At 42.6% G+C, this 25693-nt stretch overlaps 1 protein-coding gene across 2 annotated transcripts in view; it reads left to right on the top strand.

The window, feature by feature from the left end:
- LOC146675345 (neuroligin-2-like) overlaps nucleotides 1-25693 on the top strand; it is a 257360-nt gene that overhangs the window by 70459 nt on the left and 161208 nt on the right. For both annotated transcript variants that reach the window (XM_085400411.1, XM_085400410.1), the window contains one exon: nucleotides 22060-22929. In XM_085400411.1, coding sequence (XP_085256537.1) covers nucleotides 22422-22929 — 508 coding nt within the window. In that variant the 5' untranslated portion in view covers nucleotides 22060-22421. The remainder of the gene's footprint in view (nucleotides 1-22059; nucleotides 22930-25693) is intronic.

The following is a 25693-nucleotide window of genomic DNA, read 5'->3' as shown; positions in this document are numbered from 1 at the left end:
TATGTCTGCATATAAAGAAAATATAAAATGGGCTAAAAAGTGCAAAGTGGTCATGTAAACTTTTTCAAGGGTGGATGAAAGGAGGTGAAAAGAGTGGTGGTGTGACAAGGCAAAAGTAATACAATACATAAAGACACAAAGTATCATAATAATGTAAATCAATGGAATATGACATAAAACAGCAAATTAATTAAAAGCAAAGGCTTCTACTTTTCTGCTTTACCCAACACGGTTTGATTGTGCTGACAGTAACGAACACCCGCTGTCATTACGTTGGCCTTAGTTGGGTTCGCTGTGTGTGCATGCTGCCGGTGTTTTTTCTAGTTCATCTGTCTGCGTGTAGTGTAACTGAGTAGCGGGGGAAAGCATACGTGCCGTATCCAGGGCGGAGCTTGAGCGCATGGCTCATGAATATAAAATGATTTGTCTGCTTTAACATGATTCGGGTGGTTCGTTTCTTTAACGTTGCAGTGATGGTGTAAGAACGATTGATGGCTGAGCAGTAATGCTGCATTAAATGTTTGGACTTCTACAGCTGAGCTGAGGATGATAGTGATTAATACGAGGCAGGCTTCTTACTAATTAAAGTCTTGTCATTCATTAATGAGCTGGAGTAATTGAGGGCTTAAATAAAGGATGGATAAAGATTGCCCGATGAAAACGAGAGAAAGAAATTCCTATTGTCTGTTTTTAATGTAAAATTGTAGTACTATATATATTGTTGATGATAACATTAATTTTGAGTCATTTTGAGGACTTGAAGCATCTAAATTTTAATGGCCTGCACTTATCATGCATGTCCAGCTTCACTCCAAAACTGCTTCTTTAATCATTGCTCAGAATATCATGCTAATCCCTGTTATCTCGGTTAGTGCTACACCAGCTAGCTCATTCATTTGTGTTAAAGATGTATCGTTTTCCAGAATAATAAGCTCAAATGTGTTTTTATCAGAACTTAAATGCGTATTATGGAAGAAAATCTGCTCAGAAATGACCGAGGAGGTAACTCAGTCTGGGACAAAACTCTTTAACACTTTTTGCCTTTGTTTTTTTCACAGCAAGAAACAAAAACGGTTTTTTTTAATTCATCTGATAAGTAATATAAATATACATACCATTACATATTAACATTGCTGTAGTCTGAAATCAGCTCAGTGGCTGTAAAGGCTTGAGGGGTCATCTCTAATGTGATCATCTGAGGCAAGCTCTGGCAGGTGTAGTTTCAAATGTGCAAAAATGAGGGGCAGCCAATCAGATGACAGTAAGCTTAAATAGAGCTAAGGCGACTTGCTTCGAGCAGTGAGCGAACAGGGGAGCTGCACCCAGGCTCACTATAGGATGGATAAGGATTATTTCGAATTGTGAATCATGCACAGCTACTTTAGTAAAGAGCCTAGAAATGAGCATAGTAGATCCGCTTTAATGTAAACTCACATATATATTGCAGTCATTTGAAAATGTATAAAATTCAACCTGATTATCATATCCAAAGGTTACTTGTGTAACAGCTGATAGTGCTAACAATTACCAGAGTAATCTGACATTTTGTTATTCCTGGCGGCTTCGGCTGTAATGTAGCACCATCTGCTAAAATGCTAATTGTGTGGCACAGACAGAACAGCAGAGCGCTGAGGAGAGAGAGAGATCATAGAGTTTATTGCCCACTTTATGGTACAAACTGGCGCGAGAACTCAAGGTTAGTCTTGTTCACATATGGCAAAGAATGACTTTCCCTGCTGTAATCTGTATTTATGAAACGCCAGATATCAGCTGAGCGGACACACGGTGTTATGAGATGTACCTGTTCATTCATTTAAAACAAACAAACAAACTTAATAATAGGTTTTTAAACCTGTTATTAAGACTGTCAACTGCAATAGTAGGCTAATAGGATTCATTAGCCATTTTAAGAGTTGCAGCTTTTGTTTTATGTATTAGATTTAAAAAAAATCCCCAGTGCTTACTCAGGCAGGCAGCCAGGCAAAGACCCCATGGGTGGGCTATCACCATACAGTTTGTAAGGTTAATATATACAATATAATCAGGCCAAACTCCAAAACTTAGGCCTAACAAGGGTAAGAGATCACCTCTATTTGAATATATTAATTTTAAATTGTGTTTTTCTCTCCATTAATCAATCAGTTCCCTAGAAACATAGAAAAAAAAAACAATTTCTGGTCTCTTGTTTATTTATATTAGGAAACACGTTATTCCTCGTTAAATGCTCGGTGAGTGGAACTACACTGTTTACGCTCTAAGATGTATTTATGGCTTTATACTGACACTGAGGCGAGTCCTGGCTGAAATATTTGGAGCAGAAGGTAGCCATATGTGAGTGGGTGGGGTGATGGCATAATGCTCACGCAGATGCGCACACACACACACACACACACACGGACAGTGTTTGTTAGGAAAGACCATGCTGCCCAGCACTATCTGAATTACATTATTGCGCAATAGTGTTCACAGCACGAACCAAATGTTCCAAACGTGGCCAGGTCGCCCTCTCTCTTCCCCTCTCTCTGGCTCCACCACTGCCACTGAAAGCAAATTCTAATGCAAAAAAAGAGAAAAGCGGGAAATAAAACTCCTAGTTTGGCAAACAAATGAACACCCTTGCGACTGCGAGCACATCAGGCGAGCGATATGCAAACGAGTGCTCCATGTGCCTTCAAGCAAGCTTGCCAGATGCCGGTGAGCTCGGCCCGACGGGTGGGACGTGAGGGAAATCGCCCACCGAGACGCAAAAAGAGGGAGAGAGAGTAAGAGAGGCGGGCAAAAGAGTGGGGAGGCGTTAAGGAGAGTGTTTTAATGTGGTGTGATTAGTGCTGCAGATTTTGGCAATTGCCTCCGTTTGGCACGAGGTGTGAAAGGTACATTTATAGACAGGGGGAGCTTGGTTTCAGGGGGGTGGGGCTAAGCCAGGCTGTCCTTCCTAATGTAGGCAAGTGATGCTAAAAGGTTTTTTGGACCAGATGTAAACAAATCACATGTGGGATTTCCTGGTGAGGAAAGTGGGGCAACAGTGAACATCTCATTTGCACGGATTGCAGGAAACATCTCAGACTCAGTTAACGACCTCTGTATGCAAAGTAGAGGTCGCCGGCATCAAGGCAGCGTGTCTGAGTCTGAGTGGTGAGCCATCGATGAGTCAGCCCATGTCTGCTCGAAGTGCATTTAATACTCATATCAACAACTTCTATATTTGAGTGGTGTGCCATTAATACACTTGGACAAACACTTTTATCTTCAGTATTCTGATTGGTGATTGCCCGACTGCGGTTTGAATAATACCAATTATAATCAGCCTCCCCAAAAAAACCCACAAAAAAACTGATGCGAGAGCACAAACAACAACAACCACCACCTACAAGCGTTCAGAAATAACAAATACAAATATGCTTTAAAAACATACTGCCTCACTGTGACAGGTTTACAGGTTACAGGCAGATGTGCTGCTGAGCTAATGGGCCTTTCATATAATTAACTGTACAGATGGAATAACAAGAATAAACAGAAGGGTGTGCAGATGTAGGCAGGGTATCGTAACCTATCAATTTATCTCATATTCAGATGGACGAGATACTCAAGAGATAATAAATACAAAAATTAATGCATTATGTTGTCCAACAAGCCACTAAAAGCAGAAAACTATTCTAGGGTTCTACTCGAGTTGGATTTGTATGCAAAAGTATCGTTGGGCAACCAGTCCCTTTACATATCACAACAATCCTTATTTACTGTGTCCCAGAAAATAAGGTCTGCTTTAAGATATTTCTACCCTGCAGCACACACACATGCACACACATCTCTGTGGGTACCTAAAACGCCAGCATGCGCAGCTTGAACACTCATATTTAATGCATTGCGTTTGCTCGGCGTGTGTTGTGTGCTTGTGTACTCGCACGCTCTCTGTGCAAGAACAAGTAAATTAAGACCACATCATGCCAGCACAATAAAGTCGACATTCCAGCCCCCGTGTGCGCACAGTTAGTACACACACCGGTTCGCGCACACGTTCGGCCGCTAAGCTCCGCAGCTACATCTAAATAAAGCAGATGAATCGCAGCTCCACAGTCCAGTAAGTCTGAGTGGCTCATGCCGGCACATTGTTGTGAATCAGCCACCCTTTCAGAGCGTGCCGTGCCCTTCTCCCCTCCCTTTCTTAACAGTCCGTGTCACCCAACTCCCCTGCCAACACCCCTACACACAGACTGAAATCTGTTAGCTGCTGCAGTTGGTGAGCAGGTGCTAGCGTGGCCTGGAAGCGCCCACGGGGCTCAGAGGCCGCAGACAGACACCAGATCGACCGCCAGTTTTTCTGCATTCCGCTCGACGGTGCCCGGCTTTAATTATTATTGGCCGCTGTAATTAATTACAGAGCCTCTGAGCGGCTGGCGGCCATAATCCAGGATCACTCCCCGACTTCAGTGGTGTCATTTGGCGTTTCAAACTGCTCCGTGTGGCTGCTGTCGCTCGCGTCGGTGTCTCGGAAAGCACACGGCCTTGCTTTTGTTTTTTTGCAGCGACAGCTGAGCCTGCAGCGCTGCCGGGTCTTACATTGGTCTCAAGTCTTTCAGACCAGCATATGGTCCGAGGTTAGAACGACTGCTTTATCTTAGGTTTTACTTTAAATGATTTAGCTGTTAAATTAAGTTGTCAATTTAAACTATGCAATTGAATATGAGACGCACACTTTATAGTCATTGGTAGCGCCTACTGTTGGCCTGAAGGGGCAATTATTCATGTCGGGAGCTATAAAGATTATGGGTTTATGAGCAGGGGATTTGTCCTCTCCTTGTGGTCAGAGGCCTGCTGCTGTCTGCCCACACACTAAAAAGGGACTCACAATACACACACACACACACACACACACACACACACACACACACACACACACACACACACACACACACACACAGGCAGCAAGATTTAGGAGAAAAGTAGATGAGTATTGAGCATGGAATATATCTTGTTGAAAACTGCACCCATGGGGACAGAAGAGAGCGAGCGCAGGCCAAAAAGAAGGCAAACAAAGGAAGCTGGCTGCAAAGGAAAGATTTTTTTTTAAACAGAAGAAGAAAAGACACGAGACCATTTTAAAAGGGATGTCGAGCGAGATGCAGGCGAGGCCTGGTGGAGGCAAAATTTGTGTCATCTTTTTAAAAAGCAGGTTTACCTCCATGCTCATCCTCATCCTCGTCCTCCTCTCCCACCCCTTTCAAATTACGGCACGGGTTGCAAGAGAGGATCAAACAAGCCGCGGTGTCTTATTCATTTTTTATCATCCTCCTATTCACTGAGGAGGGAAAGGAAAAGGAGGAGTGAGAGGCAGCCACACTGGGAGACTGGGGGGAAGGAAGGGAGAAGAAAAACAGAATAACCTACTTTTTCCTCCTCCCCTCTCTGGGTGGATATGTCGGAGCTTAACGAATTACAAACACACACGGACACTCGTGTGCAATCGCTGCACTTGTAATTGCTCCAGTTGTTGCACGTGAACAGTGGAGCGTGGATCCCGGAGGTGGGAACAACTCTGAGGGAAACAAAAGAGTTGGCGGGCACACAGCCTCACCGCTGGCACTGCGCAGCGGCATGCTGCTAAGGATCGAGCGTGATCTCGCCCCCCGAGCCCCGAGCACCAAGTGGAACGAGTTTCTCAGGCCTCGTCTTCCTTGTGCCACAATCTTCGCTGGGTTTTTGCACTCGCTGTTTAGCGGTGGAGCTGTGACTCTCCGTTGGCACCTCATTATTTCCTCAGGCGCCGAGGGGCAAAAGGCTCCCGATTCCTCAGATGCACAGATAGAAAGAGAGACGAGTGATAGCGAGTCGAGGGAGGCGGCAGTGCCATTCAGTTTCCCACTGTGCTCCGCCGCGCTGACGAGACACCTCAAACATGTCTCAGACTCGCACATACGGATTGAAGTACAGTAGCGGCAGGAGGAGGAGGGATGAAGAAAAGAGGCAGAGGGAAAGGGAGGGAACAGATTAGAAGAGAGAGAAAGGCAGAGGCGGTGAAGAGGGGAAAGACAAACTGTCTGAGATGGATTCCAAGAGGGAGAAAAGTGTCGGCTGAGAAGCGAGCAACAGCGGAGGGAGGCGTGGAAGGCAGGCAGAGAACAGAGTGAAACTTTTTGCAAGAGCTCGTTTCGCCAGCGAACCCCACAGTAGCTGAAGAGATGCCGCAAGTCTCTCTGTTTGCGGCTGCCAGTCCAAATCAGCAAACCTTATTCTGTCATTCAGAGCTGCAGGTATTCAGTCCCAGACTTCCTCCACCAGCTACTCACATGCAGCCTAGATAAATACACCCCAAGCCTGGATGGTCCAACAGGAAATGGCATGACAAGCTTTAGTTTCAGGTTCTGTTTTTGGATCAGGGTGAACTAAAAGTAAAAGTATGTAACATGGATATTATCATGTCTGCACACGTGACATGTTTAGTTGACTAATTTAGTCCAGAGTTCCTCCAAAGGCTAAATGTAAGAATGATTCTTGCCTTATTGGACATTTTTTGCACTTTATTAGCACATTGGAGGAGATTTTTCTCCTTGTCATACCCACATCTATATAATTTCCTTTGTGGTAGAGCCTTGCATATAAAGCCTGATATCTCACCTGGGAGATTGGTGAGGTCGACATTGATGAAAAGTACGGCACCTTCACCTTGCACGCTAGTATGTTTGTCCTTAAAGTTGTTACCATGTGAGGTGGGAATGAAAAGTTTCACATGTCTCCCCAGAAAACAGCATAACATATATATATATATATATATATGTAGCTGACTTGAATTTGACTGGTTTCCCTTTCAAGTTTGTCTGTGGACTCTCCTCTGGGCACTGGAGTGCTAACGCTATTCCACAGTGTCCAGACCAAAGGTGATGCAACAGGTTAGGAATGCTGCCACTGGGCAGAGTCATGGTATTCTTGGTATAAACTAGGGTGTCTGTAGTTAAGGAGGTAGCTCAGGTAGAGCAGGTCATCTACTGGTTCATTTCCTGGCTGCTCCAGTCTGCGTGCCAAATAGTCTTGGGCAATAGTTCTAGTTCCACCCTAGGCTGTAAAATCTGAAACATTGTAACAGTTTGATTTTTTTCTTTTAAATATTTTTCCTGTTTCCAAGTGAAAAAGAACAATGATCAGTACAACAGCATGTGATCGTCATTAACGCAGGAATAGGCAGCCTAAAAACAGACAATAAACCCCACAGTTTGAACAATTTAACAAAAGAAAATCTTCAAAGTGACATTTCATTTTTATCGGTCAGCCATTTATGATTTTAAAAAGATTCCGCTCATTTCTGTTTGGAGGAAAATCTGATTATTTGGACTGGATTTATTGGAAGTTTTTGTAATGCCAGAGAACCGCTTGATCTGGCAACAGTGATAAAGTCTTTTAGTAACAGCTACTCGTTTCAGCTGACATAATTGGCGGGTACGCACTCGAAATGAGAACGTTTTGTTGACTTCTGTCAGGAATAAGGAGCCGTTTTGTTTCCAAAAGAACCAAGAATCTCTAAAGACACATCTGACGCTATTTTTTTTTTATTTTATAAAAACCCGCATTTGTGACGGGCAAAGAAGAGAAATATTGACAGGCGTGGTAACAATAACAGATGGGGTGTGCGAGAAAATCTATACATCAGCAATCACATTATGGATCTCTGTGTGTTCTGGCCTCTTTGTGTCGCAGTCTGAATGTGTTCATTAGGAGAGTTGTTTTTCAATCAGTTATTCATGCAGCTGCTTGAGCACGCAACATGTCAAGAATACCATATGCATAAAAAAGCAATATTATTGTGCTGATCATGTAAAGCATATTTATGAGCAAATATTCCTCCTGCAGTTATAAAACAAACAGTTTTTCCACATGAGCTCAGCTATAGATTGAAGCCTTAGATGAATATTCATTGCTCATATTAATAGCCAGGAGAGGAGAGGAGAAGAGGGGGAAAGATTTGGGAGAGAGAGGCAGAAGTGTTTAGATGCTGCAGCTTGTTATTAATAAAGCTGATTATCATCTAAGGCTCATTCTCCGCGTGCCCTTTCTTTTGATATTTATCCCTCACCCTCTCCTTGGCTTTAGAAACCTGCATCAACAAACTCCTGCACTGCAATAAATTGAATTAATTAAAGACCAAAATAGACCGGGTGGAGGAACAGGTAGTGAGGGAGGTGTCGATTGTTGTTGCACCCTCTTTGGGAAGCAGACAGTCATACGCATCAGCTGCTCGTGTGTCTCACCGGCCATCTGTCAGGGACAACTAGATCAGGATGGCAGCTCTCCAAAGCCTCCCTCTTCCGCTCTGTCTCACGCTCTCTGTGGCGTTCGGCGGCATGCGTATCGCTCTCACTCAACGGTCATTACGAGTCAAATGAGTGTGACTTAATATCTCAGTTTCATGTCCTCATCTGGCCGCTTCAGTCCTGCTTTAATAACGGTCTCAGGGCCGAGAATCTGTAATGTGAATGTAGCTGCAGTGCTACACTTCCTGCTGTAATAAAACGGCTTATACAGCGCGACACGCACGCTGTAATCTCTACCTTTTGTTTTTACTGCTTACAATACAAGAATACCCATTAACATACACTTTACCCCAGTTATGTCTACTTAAGGGGCCTATTTCCATTCACACAGTATTGTGTGCTTTCTGCACCCGACAACTTATTGCATCTGTATGATGCTAAAATATTCAAACCTAAGTCCGCTTTTTATGTTTTTATAGCTGCACAATTACATTAATAAAATGTAATTGTTTTGCTTTCCATTTTATTCACATTTACCCGGGATTATTAGATTTAACTTAATTTGTGCGTGTTTTTAAAATGTACTTACTTACACTAAGTATTTTCTGCCCACACACCGAGCAGTATCACTGTGCAAACCTGCTTCATTTCATAATTTGACTTGCTATTTGCAAGTGGAGAAAACTTTAAACCATTAAAGTGACATCGCTTTAATAAGTGGGTTATATTCTTTTCTGACTTTGGTTTTTGTAGACATGTTATTTGATTTGCAAGTGTTTGTGGTAGAGAGCAGTGTATTAACGGCTTCTGTGGCAATTAAAAATTTGGAGTACTTCTGGAAATAAGTCCCATAGCCCCTCCTAAGTTTAGTTTTCTCTTTTTTCAATCATTTCATAAATGCCCCAGTCATTTTTTATATCACCGAATAACCAAAATAACTTCTGGAAGATGGATCGCATTAGAAGTAAGTATGAATTTAACAGCATAATCCATGTATGCTGCATTACACCCTACAAATTCAGATTAAGCATTTCATTAGTCTGTTGACAGCTTAATATCTCTTTTCTCTAGAGCCACGAGGGGTTCTCAGTTGGAAAATTGCAGGTTTATTTCAATTTGCACAACTTCTTCTACCTGCCTAATCCTCTAAGTCAATATTTTAATGGAAAACTTTTATCTGTCCCAGGTCTCAAGTCCCTGTCAGACTGTAAACAAAGTCCAAGTGCTTTTCTGCTTGTCAAGTGAGCAGCTGGAAGCTACAGCTGACATTCATCAGCTTTAGCTTTGTTTGGGGAACGGTACTTTGTACCATCCTGCCTCTGTTGCTTTACCTTTCATTTCTCTTTAGCAACATATTTTTTTCTCATGAACTGTGCTGGCATCGCCCTCACCAAGTTAAAAATTAATTGCTCATGCAGTTTATCCAAATGCCCTTTTAAGGGACATGTGTAAAGGGTTTCACTGACCCAAGTTTCCCTTTTATATAATTGTTTTTTCCTTCATCAAAGAACTGTTTTTATTCGTTTTGCCAGAGGAAGCAATATAGGGTCAAATGATATATCAAAAACCCTAAAATGTGGCTATTTCCAACAGATGCTAAGTTAGCAAGCTAGCCAAAAGGTTCCCAGATTGGAATTTAAATATCACACCCTTGCCGCCATGTTTTGCTTTCCATATTAATGTTAACCATCTGCTAAAGTTTGTGACGAAGGGACAAGCTTGTTGAAGTGATGTTACTGCTAACAAACTGCTAACATTGCTGTTGCAGCAATGTTAGCAGTGTTAGCTAACACTGCTGTTGCATTCGTGTTGATGCTAATCAGAGAAAACAGGTTTTGTGAAGATTTTTACTTTTCTCTGTGATGCTGTTTACTCCATTTTTACTGTATGACGAATTTCCTGAAATGTGTAATTTATTTACTTAGGACCTAATGTGATAATTTCACATAGCAAAGATGTATTTACACTAGCGGATAAAAAGCTTGTATAACCTTTTTAGTTTTTGACACTTTGGCTCTCCCTCTGGTCAAAGGTTAAAACTGTCAAGAGAGGATGACAGGGGGTGTCAAAATTAATCAAAGTTGAACTTCACAGATTCACTTCTATCTTAAGAGAGAATCTGTAATCAGTCATTTCCACTGAGGGATGGAAAAATGTTAATATTTTAAATGTTGACGTGACTAGACCTTTACCGACCACGTCACTGTAAAAAAGAAATTGATGGAGGAGAGTTTGTGAGCCTTTAAAGTTTTATTGCTGCAGTTATTTCGAAAGCATTTTTTATATAAAATGAGGTTTTTTTGAATAAAATCACTTTATTATAAATGTATTTATTAACTTCTGCTCACATCAGACCTTCTCATGAATAATGCACATAGAAATGTTTGATGGTGCTCTACTACTTGTAGAGTGCGGTGTCCAACGGTGGTATGTGGTAGGTTTTTAGTCACGTACACAAGCGCCTTTAAGAAGACCCATTTCAGCCCAGTTTAATTACCACTAACTTTTAAAACTTTTAAAACTCTGGTCATGTTTCTCCCATACTGTGGTATAACCTACAGCACTCCAATCCAAGGTCAAAACCACTTAGTGGACGGTAAAATATTTATGATATAGGGTACGCGTTTAATGGTGGCACCCTTAGCCAACTACTATGTCTCCCCCTCGCTCTGACGTTTTGCTGAGCTCCAGCCGTGTCCTCCAGCCTACAGATGAGCTCTTCCCCCAGGGGCAGGACCACATCGTCCTCTGCCTCTCCTGGATGCTCCCATTGGAGAGCCAGCAGGGGGAATTGAGCGGCTCAGGAGCTGTCCTTAAGCAAGGGGAGGGGTAGATTTATAGCTGGTGATTTATTAAGGCGACAGAGGGAGAGGGAGCAGCAAGTAATCAGAGCAAGACGGCAGGGCAGTGACTCCCTACAAGTTCATGTGCTTGAAAAATTGTGGAGAATAAGGTACACTCGTCAAAGCTCGATACACTCATCCTCTCTGGGCGAGAGGAAAACATCCAGAGTATTTTAGTGGACGAGCCAGACTAAATGATGGGGCTGCCGCAGATAGCTCGTGAAAGTGTGTGTGGCTGTGAGGTTGAGCTCCCAGCCTGTGATTAATCTACCACTGTCTGTCTAATTACCAGCCATGCCCCTCTGTGTTCGCTGGCTCCACCGTAGACGCGCTGACCCACGCCGGAAACTCGGTGCTCCCGATGCAAATTAAAAGCCCTGTAAATATTTGCTTTTAACTCTTGCAGACACATTGTTTCCAATTTTGCGCTTCACTGGTCTGCATCCCTGACACCCCCTCCTTCACAGATGCACACTTTTCTGCCCACCACGGATGCATTTGTGCATACATTTACTGTCAACAAGTTTACCATCAGCCCACACACTCGCTACCTCCTCTGTCTAGCCCTCCTTTCTTTCGTCTTAACCGCATCCTCCCATTGTTTTGCAGTTGGCAGTCTATCAGCCCATTTTTCCCCCCCACTGTCAGACAAGCCTAGTCTCTGTAGGAAGTAAATAAAGAGTATACGGTGGGGAGGAAGGACAATGAACATTGTTTTAAGCTAGAAACATTGAATTAAAACAGTAAACTGGTTTCTTTAGTTTATAAGAAAATATTTTTGGTTTTGCAATGTAATGTAAATCCACAAATCTTTGTTGCTGGTGTAAGCATTATGCATGCACACATGCTGTGAGGCATCTTTGGAAAGTGCTAATCAGCCATGACAATCATGTTGCGTGAGCTAGCCAGTCATTATCAGCTATGGTGGTTAACGTCTGGTTACACTGGTGAAAGAGTGTTTAAAGATCCAAATAGATGAGAATAATCTGGTTTTCTTTATTTAAAGCCAACATTTGAACCTAAACGTGGATTTAGCGAATAGTTGTTTAATTTTATTGACTTATTCATTGATTAGCAGAAAGATCACCTGCATGATGGAATGATTGTCTAGTTCCACCAGCATCATGTGAGGAATGGTGAGCATGGCAGAAGAAAAATAACTTTACTGTTTTATGTAGACATCAAAGCCTTGGCGTCTCCATGAGCTGAAAAAAAAATCATTTCCTTGTTTGCTGTAATAGTTTTCCCATTTAGCTGCTGTTAATTTAGTTGATCAGTGTGCTTAACACTCTTAGCTTACAGCGTGCTTTGAATTTGATTCTTTTTGGGAGAAAGGAAGGTAATAAAAAAATGATAAGGGATTGACAGGAAGAAGTGTGAGCGAACGCTTACCTGCCATTCGGGTTTTGCCATTAAGGAGTTCACAGAAAGGCTGTCAGCAGGATGGCAAACATACAGAAACACACATACATGTCCACCCCATCTATTGGTATTAATGTGGCATCTGCTGAGATGAAACGGCACTTTTCTGTTCAGCCACTCAGCATCCACTCTACCGTGCCCTCGCAATTACCTTGCAATCAACACGTCAAACTCGCATGGTGCAGATAAAACACACACCAGGGCTGCAGATACACAGATAAATTACAAACAGCAGCATATGTTTTTTTCTCAAGGTATATGCACTGATAACCGTGTATTATACCCATGCACACAGTCACAGGGATACATTGGCGTTTCAATATCCAATTTTCCTGTCACAGCCTTGATGTGTTAATTAACAAATGTGAAAACAAATGAGTTGTGCTGATTCAGAGGCTGTCAGGGTTGACATGATAACGAGCGCGATGCATTTGTGTGCGTGGGCTTGACTTGCCTGCACATTGACAAGGTAAATGTAGTGTATGCGATTTTTCATTTGTGTGTTATAGGCCTACTTTGATTTGTCTCCATTTCTCTCCCAGTCACTTCATATTTTTTCTTTCTAACCACAAAACAATTTTAAAACAGTGACTCCTTTTGATCTCTTACAAAAACTTCACTCCCTGAATTCCAGCTAATAGCCAGTACCCTTGGCACAGCAAAGTCGGTTTATTATCTGTCATTAAGTTGAGTCTGGTGAGTGTACTGACAGACTGACTGGAAACACAACACGGAGCTAGAGTTGGTAGGCAATTACAGGGAAGGCAGTGGTGGGCGATTCTGCAGCTGTATTCGAGTAGAATTGGGTGGAATTGGTTTTAATGGGATTTGGATTGTGCTTGGTAAGGTATGTGGCAAAACGGTGATGGATGTGATTGTGAGGCTGTGGTCTCTAGATTTAACAAAGCAGGAGAATTAGAGAAGCTTCCTAGAAGGAGAAATATTGTGGACTGGATAGTGTCTGCATCAGAAACTGGTCAAAGGCACTGGATGCTGAAAGCAGTGATTATAGTTGATTGCGGACAAAGACAACTGCAGACATCAGCCATAAGCAGTCATTTCTATTTTTTGAAGTCCTGAAGGGCGACGTCCACACAGAGCCTTTTACTGACCATCTCATAATTACATTTCTCAGACCCAAGAAGTCTCTCGCATCACCGTGCATGAATTCTGGCCCACTCTTCTTTCAAACGTTGATTCCGTTCATAGATGTTTGCAATCATTCGTTTATGCATAGTTCTCTTAGGGTTCCTCCACAGCATTCCTGTCAGGCGGAGGTTTCAATGGGCCATTGCAACACCTTGATTCTTTTCTTTTTCAGCCGTTGTTTTGTTGCATGATCCAATTTTCGACTCATTGAGTGCAAGGTGCCAAAGTCCTGTGGCCACAAAACAAGCCCAAATTACCACCCTTCCACCAACGTGCTTAAATGTTCATATGACGTGTTTGTTTGCCCTGATATGCTGTGTTTCCGTGTGGCCAAACACAAACATTTATTACGGCCGACGATCTCCACTTTGGGCTCGTTTATCCAAAGCACATTAGTCCAGAAGTCTTCCGGTTTGTTCAGATTCAACTTGTTTAGACTTTTTCTCATCGTACTCTCATGAACTCCAATACTAACTGAGGTCTGTAGAGTCTGAGATGTAGCTCTTGGATTTTTTGCTAACTGTCTGAGGATTGCATAGTCAGATCTGAGATTAAATTGCTGGGATATCCACTACTGGGAAGATTGCAGCATTGTGTTAACAAACTGGCATAAAAGGTGCTCACATTTGCTCATAATCAATTAATAAAGTGCATTGAGTAGCAGCACCTAGCTCTTATTTACCCTCTTCATTCCTATGCAAAGAGTAAGACTGTACTTTTAACAGCATTTGGTAGAGTCCAATGAAAGCTTTATTTTTCAAATACACTTATGTGTAAAGGGTTAAATAGTTTTGCTGCTAATCTTGTGGACCTGTTTTGGTTCAGTTTTTTTTAAGGTTTGTTCTTGTTCATAAGGCTGTTTTATTTAGCTAAAGTTCTGATATGAATGTTGATGTCTTGTTAAATATCCCAATTGTTTGATCTTCGGGCTGAAGGAAGAACAACACTCGGTGTACAAATGCTTAATCAACAATCTCTTTATTCCATACAATTCTCCTTATTCCATACAACACTTTGAGCATAAACGTCCAGATGGGAGATGTGGACAGGAGGGTGTCTACCAGATCACGAAGTGTCTGACCGTTTCTCACATTCTTATAGCTTCGGCCTCCCTCCACACTAAGAATCCACATTCTTTCTCTCTTACGGCGCCTAAGTGACAGCCTTGATTTCCTGTTTTATTTCCTCTTGATGAGATGGAGCAGAAAACCTCTACGGTATGTTCTGTTCTCTTTGTAATCAGAAAAGGAAGGCCATGATTCTAAACAAACAGCATTTCTTATAACTCAGCAGTATAATGCATCATAAAACAGTGTAATGATTAATCCAAGGCATAATGTGGCCTATAGCCATATAATGATTCAACAGTTCTTTGATTAGAAGTATAAGGTGGCTTAAGATAGTATAATAATCTCACAAAAGTAATTTAGGAACTTTGATATATTTGAATGAAAATTAAAAGTTTTACATTTTTGTTGGCAAGTTTAGTTATCTAAAAGCATCGTTTTGGTATTGGTATTTATGAATTGCGCCGATGGTGCTTGATGCTTTTATTTGATCGTGGTTCCTCTGGCAATCTTTGGATTGCCCTTCTGTTTGTCTCTACCATATTTTGGATTAAACCTAGATAGTCTCTTGTCCTTGTTTGGCTGGTTACTTGAACAATTTTAGATCTCATCAGACATCCATCGATTTGCTTCCGCTTATCCTTTTCTTGGTCGCGGGGGGCACTGGAGACTATCCCAGCTGTCTTAGGGTGAGAGGATACACCCTGGACAGGTCGCCAGTCTGTCACAGGACTAATACATAGTAGGAGCCAATCGCACTCACATTCACTCCCACATTCACACCTATCAGCAATTTAGTGTTTCCAATTAACGTATCCTGACTAACTGCATGTCTTGGGACTGTGGGAGGAAGCCAGAGTACCCGGAGAGAACCCACTTAAACTCCACACAGAAAGGTCCTGGCCTGATGGTGGAATTGAACTGATGGTGAAAGTGAAGCAACAGTGCTAACCACCTTGCCACACACCCTCATCAGACATTTGTTCTCAAATGATCAAAAGCTATATAATGATTAAATAATTCATGAGGAACAACGTATACACAGATCGAGTACACACAAACATTTCCTTTTTGATGTGTAGATGAGTCAGTTACATCCATGACTAATCTTAATCAATTCTTCACCCTGCTTTAGAAACTGTAAAGGAGAACAATTTATTCCTGTTAAGCGTGGTGTAATTTCAATCACACTTACTGATCGCGCTTCAGTCTCCACGAGCAGAGACATGACCTACACGTGGAAGATTAACAGCAGGTTAATTGGGGGAAGTCTCTGTCATAAAAGTGGTGCTGAACACTCCTCCCTGTAATTAAAGATAACAAAAGTAGACTTGCTGTTGAAAACATAAGCACTTAAGTAATTCTTCCCTGAATGTGTGCAGCGAAGCAACTCCCCCACCCCTCATGGCACCAACATCAAAGTGTGGTGTCAGTTTTGAAGCAGAGATAGGCAAAATAAAACACAGTTTGTGGAATGCGATCCCCGCTGAGACTTATAGTAATTAGTCAGAGAGAAAATTGTTCAAACATGTTGGAGAGAACAAAACAATAAAAAGAACACTTGCAAAATCGGATAAAATCTAATTGTCTGTGCAGAGTCTTTATTAGTTTTGTCAATGACAGATTTTCAGATCATGGCTTTTAGTCTTGTATTGGAACTATTTCTACACTAAATCCAAGACTTCACTTGCTTCAAAACACCACCTCACAGTCATTAGTCATGGAAGGAAGGTGGGGTGGTGGCTCACAGAACTTTCTGTTACTGAAAAGAAAGATCACTTCTTTCACATGGAGAGGCTTTATTTGTTTTACTCTTTCTTCTGTCCTCATCGGGGGGATATTTTTCTTAAAGCGGTGATGCATTTGTTGCTAGCTACCTCACAGATGATTGACTTTTTCCAACCATTGCAAAATACACCTACCCTTGTATAAATACCTGGTGGAAATTAAGTTCTCTCTCAGGACAAAGGCAAAGTTAATTGAGCGTTCTGTTGAATGGTGTTGAACAGCGTTCCTGCTGCAACCTCAATAGACGATTGATGGCACTCACACAGTATCATCGAGAATCATCATCTGACCTCACAGTTCTTGTCGTCTTCGTGGCGCTTTCACGTCACTTATGCCTTCATTTCTTCCGATCCATAGCTTTCCTGTTTTTGCACCTTTTTGCCATCTATTCCTTGTCCTGCCTTCGGTTCCACATCAGGTCTTGTCTGGTGATGGTGTTGCCTGGTTTCCTCAGTGTATGGGCTATCCACCTCCATCTTTTTCTTCCTATCTCTTTCTTTACAGATCTTTTATTCGCTTTTTCCCACAGGTCATGCATCTTGATCTTGGTCTTGTTTAATCAGAATGTTGCTGTAATGAGCCATGCACCATGAACCTTCCAACTTAGTAGTGCCTTTCTCTACTTTTAGATAATATTAGCACAACTACTTCCATGCGAGAGGCATCATCTTCTTCATGTCTCATTACTTATCAGTCTATTCCAGGGGTGGGGAACTCCAGGCCTTGAGAGCCGGTGTCCTGCAGGTTTTAGATCTCACTCTGGGTCAGCACACCTGAATCAAATGATCAGTTCATTACCAGGCCTCTGGAGAACTTCCAGACATCTTGAGGAGGTAATTTAGCCATTTAAATAAGCTGCGTTGGATCAAGGACACATCTAAAACCTGCAGGACACCGGCTCTTGAGGCCTGGAGTTGCCCACCCCTGTTCTGCTCTGTCCTGATTGAATGCACCTAGTCTCGCTGGTCCCTATTAATGCAAGGCTGTAATTTTGCATTGCTTTAGCAATTTAGTAAGCCCTTCCAGTTTGATACATGGTTTGGACTTTCCATGTATTTTAATCCTGGTTGGAGGAAGGATTTTTGGTCCTGTAGTTTCCAAAAACTCCTGACTTTTACTGAATGGCGTGCTTTGGGCCTTGGGTTGAAGGTCGTTATTCCAAATTCAAGCTTCCTTGATGTTCTCTTGTCAATATTTTTGGGTTTTGTGGGATAGGGTTGCCAGCCAACCCTCCTCCTTTCTCATCCAGGCGTGGGAACCACCATGGGGGAGTTGAAAGTGAGGAAGCAGTGAGGAAAAAATCTACAAGGAAAAAAATTTTCTCAATCTGTGTCAGTTGTTTCAGCTCAACTGAACATCGTATTATTGCATTATTGTATAGGGTTGTTACCTTACAATACAAATAGACTTGAATTGAATTGAAAAAAGTTGGTGTTCTGTTAAAAAAACAAACAAACAAACAAAAACTAATCCAAACATAAAAATAAAGATTTTCTAGGTGTCCCACTTGTGGAATACCTCCAATCTGCTAACTGTAAAACAGAATAACATAGAATTGAATTATAAAGATAGTTCCTATGGATGGGACTGCTGTCAACGATCAGCTGTCTAGGTATGGACCAATAACCAATCCAAATATCAGATGCTCTGTTATACGGGATATTTCACATTTCTTTAATCTTTAGTGAACATACATTCTTGACTTGTCAGTTTGTTCCTGTGATTTGTCGTCTTATAAACACATTTAAATAGTTTTCTTACATCTGCATCGTTCATTGCTTTCTAAGTGTGCCAGTTGAGACGTTAGCTGTTGTTTTTTTCCTTTTCCTTTTAAGTTCTTTTAGCTTAGATGTTGGATAATATCTATCTGATATTCTCCTCGGCAGCTGCTCCTGTCAGATCAGTCACTCCGCTTTCTTCTCCACCTTGCTTAGAAGCATTTAGTCGTCCATTATATGCATATATGCTCACCGTTCACTGCTCAGTTTTCTCTTCTTTGAGGCATTCATTTCTTTTGTAGCCGAAGTGATATCGACTGCACGGAGTAATGGTGATATTTGTTATTGTTATAGCTGTTGGCCTAATGACAACTACATCTATTTGAACCTCGTACCAGGCAGGCATCATTTCACATCAACAGATTAAGCAGCAAAATGATATCACTTACAGACGTATAGGTCAAATGAAAGTGTTTGAGTGGCCGGATCTTTCCAATAGCTGTGATCCTGATTTGCTCAAGCCTGCTCATTTGATGAATGTGTGGCACAGTGGTGTAAAGGTCGCAGTGAGGCTGGAAGGTTGTAATCACAGACTGTGTGGCAAAGATGGACACTATGCTGCCGTTTGCTGGTGTCAGGAGTCCATATTTTGAAGACTTGTCGTTAGGGTTAGGATTACCTGTCACCATCTTCATTTTCAAGAACCAGAAGGAACCACATTTGGATGATAGGGTGTCTTATTGAGTGTTAGTGTGTGCAGCACAGTTATTTATGGCCATATTTTGTCATATAATTTCACCATCAACACCACAAACACGTTTTTCCTAACAGGTTGTAAACATGCTTTTTAATAGGCCATTTGTACATGTGAGTACAGTATATGGGGAGTGACTCACTTTTGGTGCCAGCCTCAAATGGCCACTCCAGGAAGTGCAGCTTCCACACTGGCGTCATGCTTTCAGCCCTGGAAAACATGCTCTGGAGCTTGATGCCAGACATTTCTCTTCCTGTATTACTGCTCAACAAAAGGCCCACATGTGCATCCAGTAGAAAAATCCTTAACTGTGGAAAACGCTGGGATGCAATTGATTCGCATGTTTTTTTGTGCTGCTCATCTTCGATGATTCAGAATGACACAGACCTGTAACAAAGTATCTTGCGGTAAAGACTGGTTTCGAATTGAAAATCTTTTTTTTCTTTTTTTGAATTGCAGCATCATTTGCCTTTCTCATTTAAATTAGAAATAAGTAGGAGATGAAAAAGAAGTGCAGGGGAAGATGAGTTTCCCACTGACAGTCTGCCACGGAGTGGCCTGTGCAGTCTCCCTCAGTCTCACTGCCTCCTGGGAGTTGAGGAAAACATTCTGCTGATGACATGAATCTTGGATGAGTGTGCATCTGTGTGTGAGTGTGAGATAGTGTTGCATGCATACAGAGAAGTACAGTATTCTGGGAGAACCTGTTCATTTAAATCTGCGTCTGTGAGTATGATAGCGTGCGTGCGCCAGTGGCGCCAAAATTCCACACACACATTCCCATGAATATCTTGTGTGTGGCTCTGTTGACATGCTGAACCGTCCTCTCCCCAGTCCACCCCCATTCTCTCTTTCTCTGCTTCATCAATCACTTAAGCTTTCCCACTGCTCATGGCAGAGCTGGACCAATTAAACCCTCTAATTGAGCCAATTAGCAATTAAACACTCAGATGCTCCACAAAATTCTGGCGGTCCCCGCAGGCATACTCGTGTCTGCCAGGAGCTTGGCCAGGAATTCTGACATACATGTGTCACGAGGTGCAAGTTTTGGGCAAAAAGGAGTCCAGTTGTCCCCCTTCCTGGGCTCATCACGTCCCTGAGAATCTCTCCTCCTTGTGTCACTTTGACTCGAGGCCTCTTGAAGGGCCTCTGCTGACCACAGAGAAGCTTTTCATTAACAGGACCTGTTTCCTCTCCATCTTTATTCTCACCTTTCATCTCCAGTTTGGCTCTCTCGTCATCCCTGCTCCTTTTTCTTTTTTTCCCTTCCCCTCCGACACTCGTCTCTTCGCCCGTCTCTTTTATGTACGTTGGAGGATGAAAGTTTAACAGCAGTGTAGATGGTTATTTTTGATTGTTGGGTGTGTGGGTGAAGGGCTCGTCCCAGACTCTCCGTGGTTTAATTAGAGCGCGCGTCGTGCTGCCCGCTTCTCAGCGAGCAGATACACACCCCGACGCACACACGGGGGGGCGTGGGCAGAACAACAAAGTCCACTCGGAGACGAACAAAGGCAGGCGGCAATATATTTAGTGTGCACGCGCGGGAACAAACAAAAACAAGGAGAGATTAGAGGCGCTACAGGCCCGCTCGCAATTACTGCTCTCTCTTTTTTAACTTTTTTTTTCACCATGCATTTCCCCAAAAGCCCGAATATATCCTCTCCAAGAGCTTGTTGTACATAAGAAACTATTAATACATGAATGAGCCTCCTTATTTGTGTTATCTGCTCATCAGCCTATAGACTCTAATTATCTGCCGTCTTGCCTCAAGCCTCTTAAATCCCATACTTTTACATTTTAAATGGCTTTATTGGCAGTGTGAGAGAAAGGGGGAGTGGGGGGGGGGGGGGGAGAAAACAAAAACAGAGGTGGGTACAGGCGATGCAATAATATCCTTAATGATGCCTTTAAAGGGGACAATTACGGTAGGGCGATAAAGCAAAGGGGAGAGTGTGAAAAAAAATGCGATAAGAGTGAAAAAGAGTGCGCTAACACTGAGGAGATATCTCACTGTACTCCCAGCGTTACTTACTGCCGGGCCTTGTGTGTCCCGCACCGTTACATAACACCACGCAACAACGTAACGGCAGCCTAATCTCCTCCTCGCCTCATGCATTTCCTGACTCTGGATCTGTTAGATGAGGATTTGCACATTTCCGCTGTAGATTACATGAATGGCTGTGCACAATGTGGGCTTTCATTCATGTGTGGCTCAGTTAATGCTACGAGTGTGTCTCTGTGTTCTGCGTATAGCCAGAGAGCGCCCCAGCTGGGCTGTTCTAAGCTGCTTACAGGCGCACATTATTGACATTTGACCTTACTGGGCAGTGAAAGGCTCGCCCTAATCTCCAGCTTCTACTCGTCCACCAACGCTGTCTACTGTACTGTCTGTAGTGTTGCCTCCACGAGAACCTCTGAAGCCTCGAGGAATTTAATAGAAATATTGAGGCATCGCTGGCAGCGTTGTTCGGTGGAAACTCGGCAGAGATGCGTGCGTGCTAGCTGCCAGGTTGAGCTCGGGCCGCCAGGAGGGATCGTGCCCTCATGCAGGTCGCACTGGGACAGCAGGATTTTCATACATAATGAATAGAGAGACATGTAGAAATGTGCACTCAGCAAGGAGCATATATGGGATTATGTTGCAAACGCCAGAGGAAGTAAAAACATGATGTCAGAAATTGCATTTGTGTCATTGTGTTTGTTTTTGTTCTTCCGTCCATGTTGGAGAGAAACATTTTCAGCCTTGTGATGTAACGACGTGAAGTGAAACACGTTGATCGTCACATGAAATGCTCCCAAAATGAACCCTTGTTAGTTTGATCTCCACAACACTGGCTCTGGATTTAGAAAATCTTTCATTTCAGGAAAAAAAAAAGAAAAAAGGTCCCTTGGCAACAGCTGAAGGTGAAAAAATGTTGAACTGACAACATTTAATGGAATATATTTCTGTTTCAGATAAGCTTAATCTCTTTTATCTTTTCTTCCTCCCTCCCCCCACCCCCGCTCTCTCTCTCTTTATCACCGTCCCTTAAATCTCTTCCCTCCTCCCCCCTGCTTCTCTGTCTCATTCTGCAGAATTCATCATCAATCCAATTATCTGGATAATTGAGGACGAATAGGTATGGAACGCAACAGAGCCATGGCTTGGGAAGTGTTTCGGATCACCGTTGCTCAGAATCACCACTGACCTGGCACCCACTCCAAGGTCCAAACCCCTTTATCCGGCACCCAGAGCCCAAAGGACCCTTCTCTCCCAAGCAGCTGCCTTGTCCTCCACTTCACCTTCATTCAGCGCCCTTAGTCTTGGTCGAGTTTCTAAAAAAGCTCCTTTTTAGTCATTAAGGGTTTTTTACCTTCCAGATTGTTGGATATAATCCACTTTTGCTCATAAAGAGAGACGTTTTCCCAAACTGACTAAAAGCAGGTGGCTGAACGGTATGAACTCAGTCATGAAGCCCCTTCCATTCTTTATAAATAGACAGAGTCGGCGGAGTTTGTCGTCAAGGACAAGCCACCTCAGCCTTATGACAGACTGGTGCCTCATGAGCGTCCTAGGCCTCATTCTGCTCTTCAGTCTAGCCTCGAGCCAGAAGATGGATCCTTCTAAACACCCTATCGTGACCACTAACTATGGGAAGCTCAGAGGCATCAAGAAGGACTTGAACAATGAGATTCTTGGCCCTGTGGAGCAGTACCTGGGTGTGCCCTACGCCACGGCGCCTATCGGCGATCGCCGTTTTCAGCCACCTGAGGCCCCGGGATCCTGGCAGGAGATCCGCAACGCCACCCTCTTTGCCCCTGTGTGCCCTCAAAATGTTCACGGTGTACTGCCGGAGATAATGCTACCCGTGTGGTTCACAGACAACCTGGACGTGGCGGCCGGTTACATCCAGAACCAGAGCGAGGACTGCCTCTACCTCAATGTCTACGTGCCCACGGAGGATGGTGAGTGGGGACAGGGTGAAATGAAGGGTTGGTGGATGTGGGACTTTGATAGGTAACATTTAGCACAGGGAATAGGTGGACTTTTCACTAAGCTCCAAACCCTTTAGTTACTATTACCGTACCGTTCTTGTTGAGCTTTCCATGCTCACACAGCAGGCACACAGTTACTGCTGTACATGTGTTTTTTAAGTCTGCAACATCAGGTTCTTGGTAGAAAAAGCCGACTCATCTTTTTGTCTGGCTGCCAAATAGAAGATTATATGTGAAGTTTGTTGTTTGATTGAGGATAACTGACAGATTGTTTTAGTGTTTGCAACCAACACCTTTTAGCTTGTAGCTTTAGTAAAGTCAGTAAAGCTCCAGGCACAAACAGCCGCTCCATGTAGAAGACAGTCTTTTCCGTTGTTAAATATATTTTTATATTTATATGTTTTCTTAAATATATTTTAGAAACTACTTTTTGGTTTTTTTGGTTGTGTATATTTGTTTCCATCTGACTGATAGATCCAGGATTGCTTGCTAGGCAACAGTACCCTCACCTATTCAGTCTTTAAGTGATGACGTATGAATCCTGCTTCCGGGCCCAAACTACTCTGCGTTTCATCAGGCTGCTGTGTTTTTAACATGTTTTACCGCTTTATATCTTGTTGTATTTAATCTCAACAAGCCCCTAAAAACACTCACTGTCGGCTTCTCTCGGTTTTTATTACCACTATTAATTTCAAAGTTCAGTTTTTAAAACCTTATGATGTAAGTACAGCTCAGCCCATGCAGCAGTATATTAATGACTAACCTCGTATTGTGGATTATCTCCGTTGTTCTCCTGACTAAAGTTTGGTCCGTTTACAGCATCCTGCCATGCGATTGCATTTGTCCCTGACCATCGGGAACCCTCACGTTAACTTTTATCAAGTGGAAAAAAGTTAGCGTTCATCCTCCAGCTTCACTGTGTTTATATTATGCTAACATAGCTGTGTCGCTAGCAATCACATAGGACATCATTATATAGCAGCTAGCCAAACTTCAGTAACCCTGCAAACGTCACTGTTGTTTAGTTTTCTGTCTTCATTTATGTTGAAAGTGACAGCAGAGCTGTACGTTTTAATTAGTTTCAAAAATCTCTCAGTCAGAACATGCTATATTATGTTTAGGCGGAAACTAGCGAGCTAACTCTCTGCTAACTTCTAACTCTGTTAAATTTAATAAATTCTGTTTTCATGGATGCCTGGATGTCAAACGAAATTGTTACACCTGGTAGAGCAGCAATGCTGATTATTTTATTAAGAATTTAGACAGTTTTTAACTCTCAGTGATGCCGCAGTGTTCATTTGACTTATGGACCTGCAGCGGAGTTTGGGCCCAGACACGGCTAATGACGTCAGACTTAAAGACCAGATAGTTCAAAAGTTCAGCTGCTGATAATCAGCCCATGCGTCCTCCATTTTACATTAATCTGTCGTCCTGTTGACTTCAGCCTCATGTTCTTGGACTTCAGCCGGCTACAGCAGCCTTGATCTTTGTGATCTTGTGCGAGCTGGAGAGCCACTCAGACCAGAACCTCAAGTAGGCAGAGAACTGGTTCATGAGCTGCTGCACTGAGACGGTGGAGTTGACATTTGACCTCAGGACGAGAGACTAAGCAGAGGACTGGCTGAGCATTGCTTGAGAGTCACAAAGAAGGCCCAATTATAGGTGAAGAGGAGCACCTTCATCTGCCAATAATCTGTGCCCCCCCACACCACCATAGATATACAGTTAAAGCAAAAAATATCTCTTCCAGTATTGTTAGCTTGCCCTGGTGTTAAGTTCAGACTCGTGTTTCAGTCTAACCTAACTTCTGACTTGCTTTGAATACACATTTGAAGAAGCAAATGATGATGAAGTGATGATTTATCTGTTTAGAGGAGGGGCTTAGTGAACAGTCACTCTTTACAGGGATAGTCTGAGTGGTTGTATAAAGGTTATTAGTTAAGCTAATATTTCATACCAACCTTGCACATAATGTAGATGACGACTGTTAGTTTTAGGATTATGCTTGCGTCTGGGTTGGACTTATATAAAAGAAACAATATAAAACTCCACGGAGAATCAAAAATCATTTCAACTACCACTTTGCTGTTTTTATGGTACCTCCAATTCTGTGTGTTATAAAACAAAAAGGCCAGGACTGGAGCAGCTTTATGAGAAAAGGGATTAGGTGACTTTTGACTTTACTTTTTTTTTTCCAGTCAAGAACTTTCTTCTCTCAACTCAGATCAAACTGTGGACATTTTTGTCAGTCTAGGGACTATTTGGTGTACGAGCAATAAGGGGGAAAGATTTCCATCTCATCGGCAGGTGTGACATGAAAAGTGGAGACTCCCGTCACCTCCCTTCCTCTCCTTGCCGAGGATATTGTGCTTCACATTTTTGTCTTTCATTTCTATATCTCGAGTAAAAGCTGCACAGCTTCCCAACACCTTTTTATAGAGACAAAGTGGTAAGCATTTTGGGTTTTGCTTGGAAAAGAAAATAAGACCTGAAAGCTAACTGGACGCTTTCCAAAGAGGAATGAAGTGTTGCTAAAGATCTGTATTGAGGCTAAAAAAAGAATACTCCATGATGTAGCTTGACAGTGTCTGTGTGTGTCTTTCTCACCAACACTTTTAAGTCTCCCTCTTTGCCCGTCCATCAGAACTTCTTTCAATTTCTTTTTTTTTACCCACCTCGCAGTTCAAAAACATTCCTTCCGCCTCTCCACTGCAGCACCGCAGCCTCAGCCCTC

Source organism: Rhamphochromis longiceps, linkage group LG3, assembly GCF_057381845.1.
Source record: "Rhamphochromis longiceps isolate RC_006_pf linkage group LG3, R_longiceps_female_GT1.1, whole genome shotgun sequence".
NCBI classification, from domain to species: domain Eukaryota; kingdom Metazoa; phylum Chordata; class Actinopteri; order Cichliformes; family Cichlidae; genus Rhamphochromis; species Rhamphochromis longiceps.
This window is presented reverse-complemented; position numbering and strand designations above follow the sequence as displayed.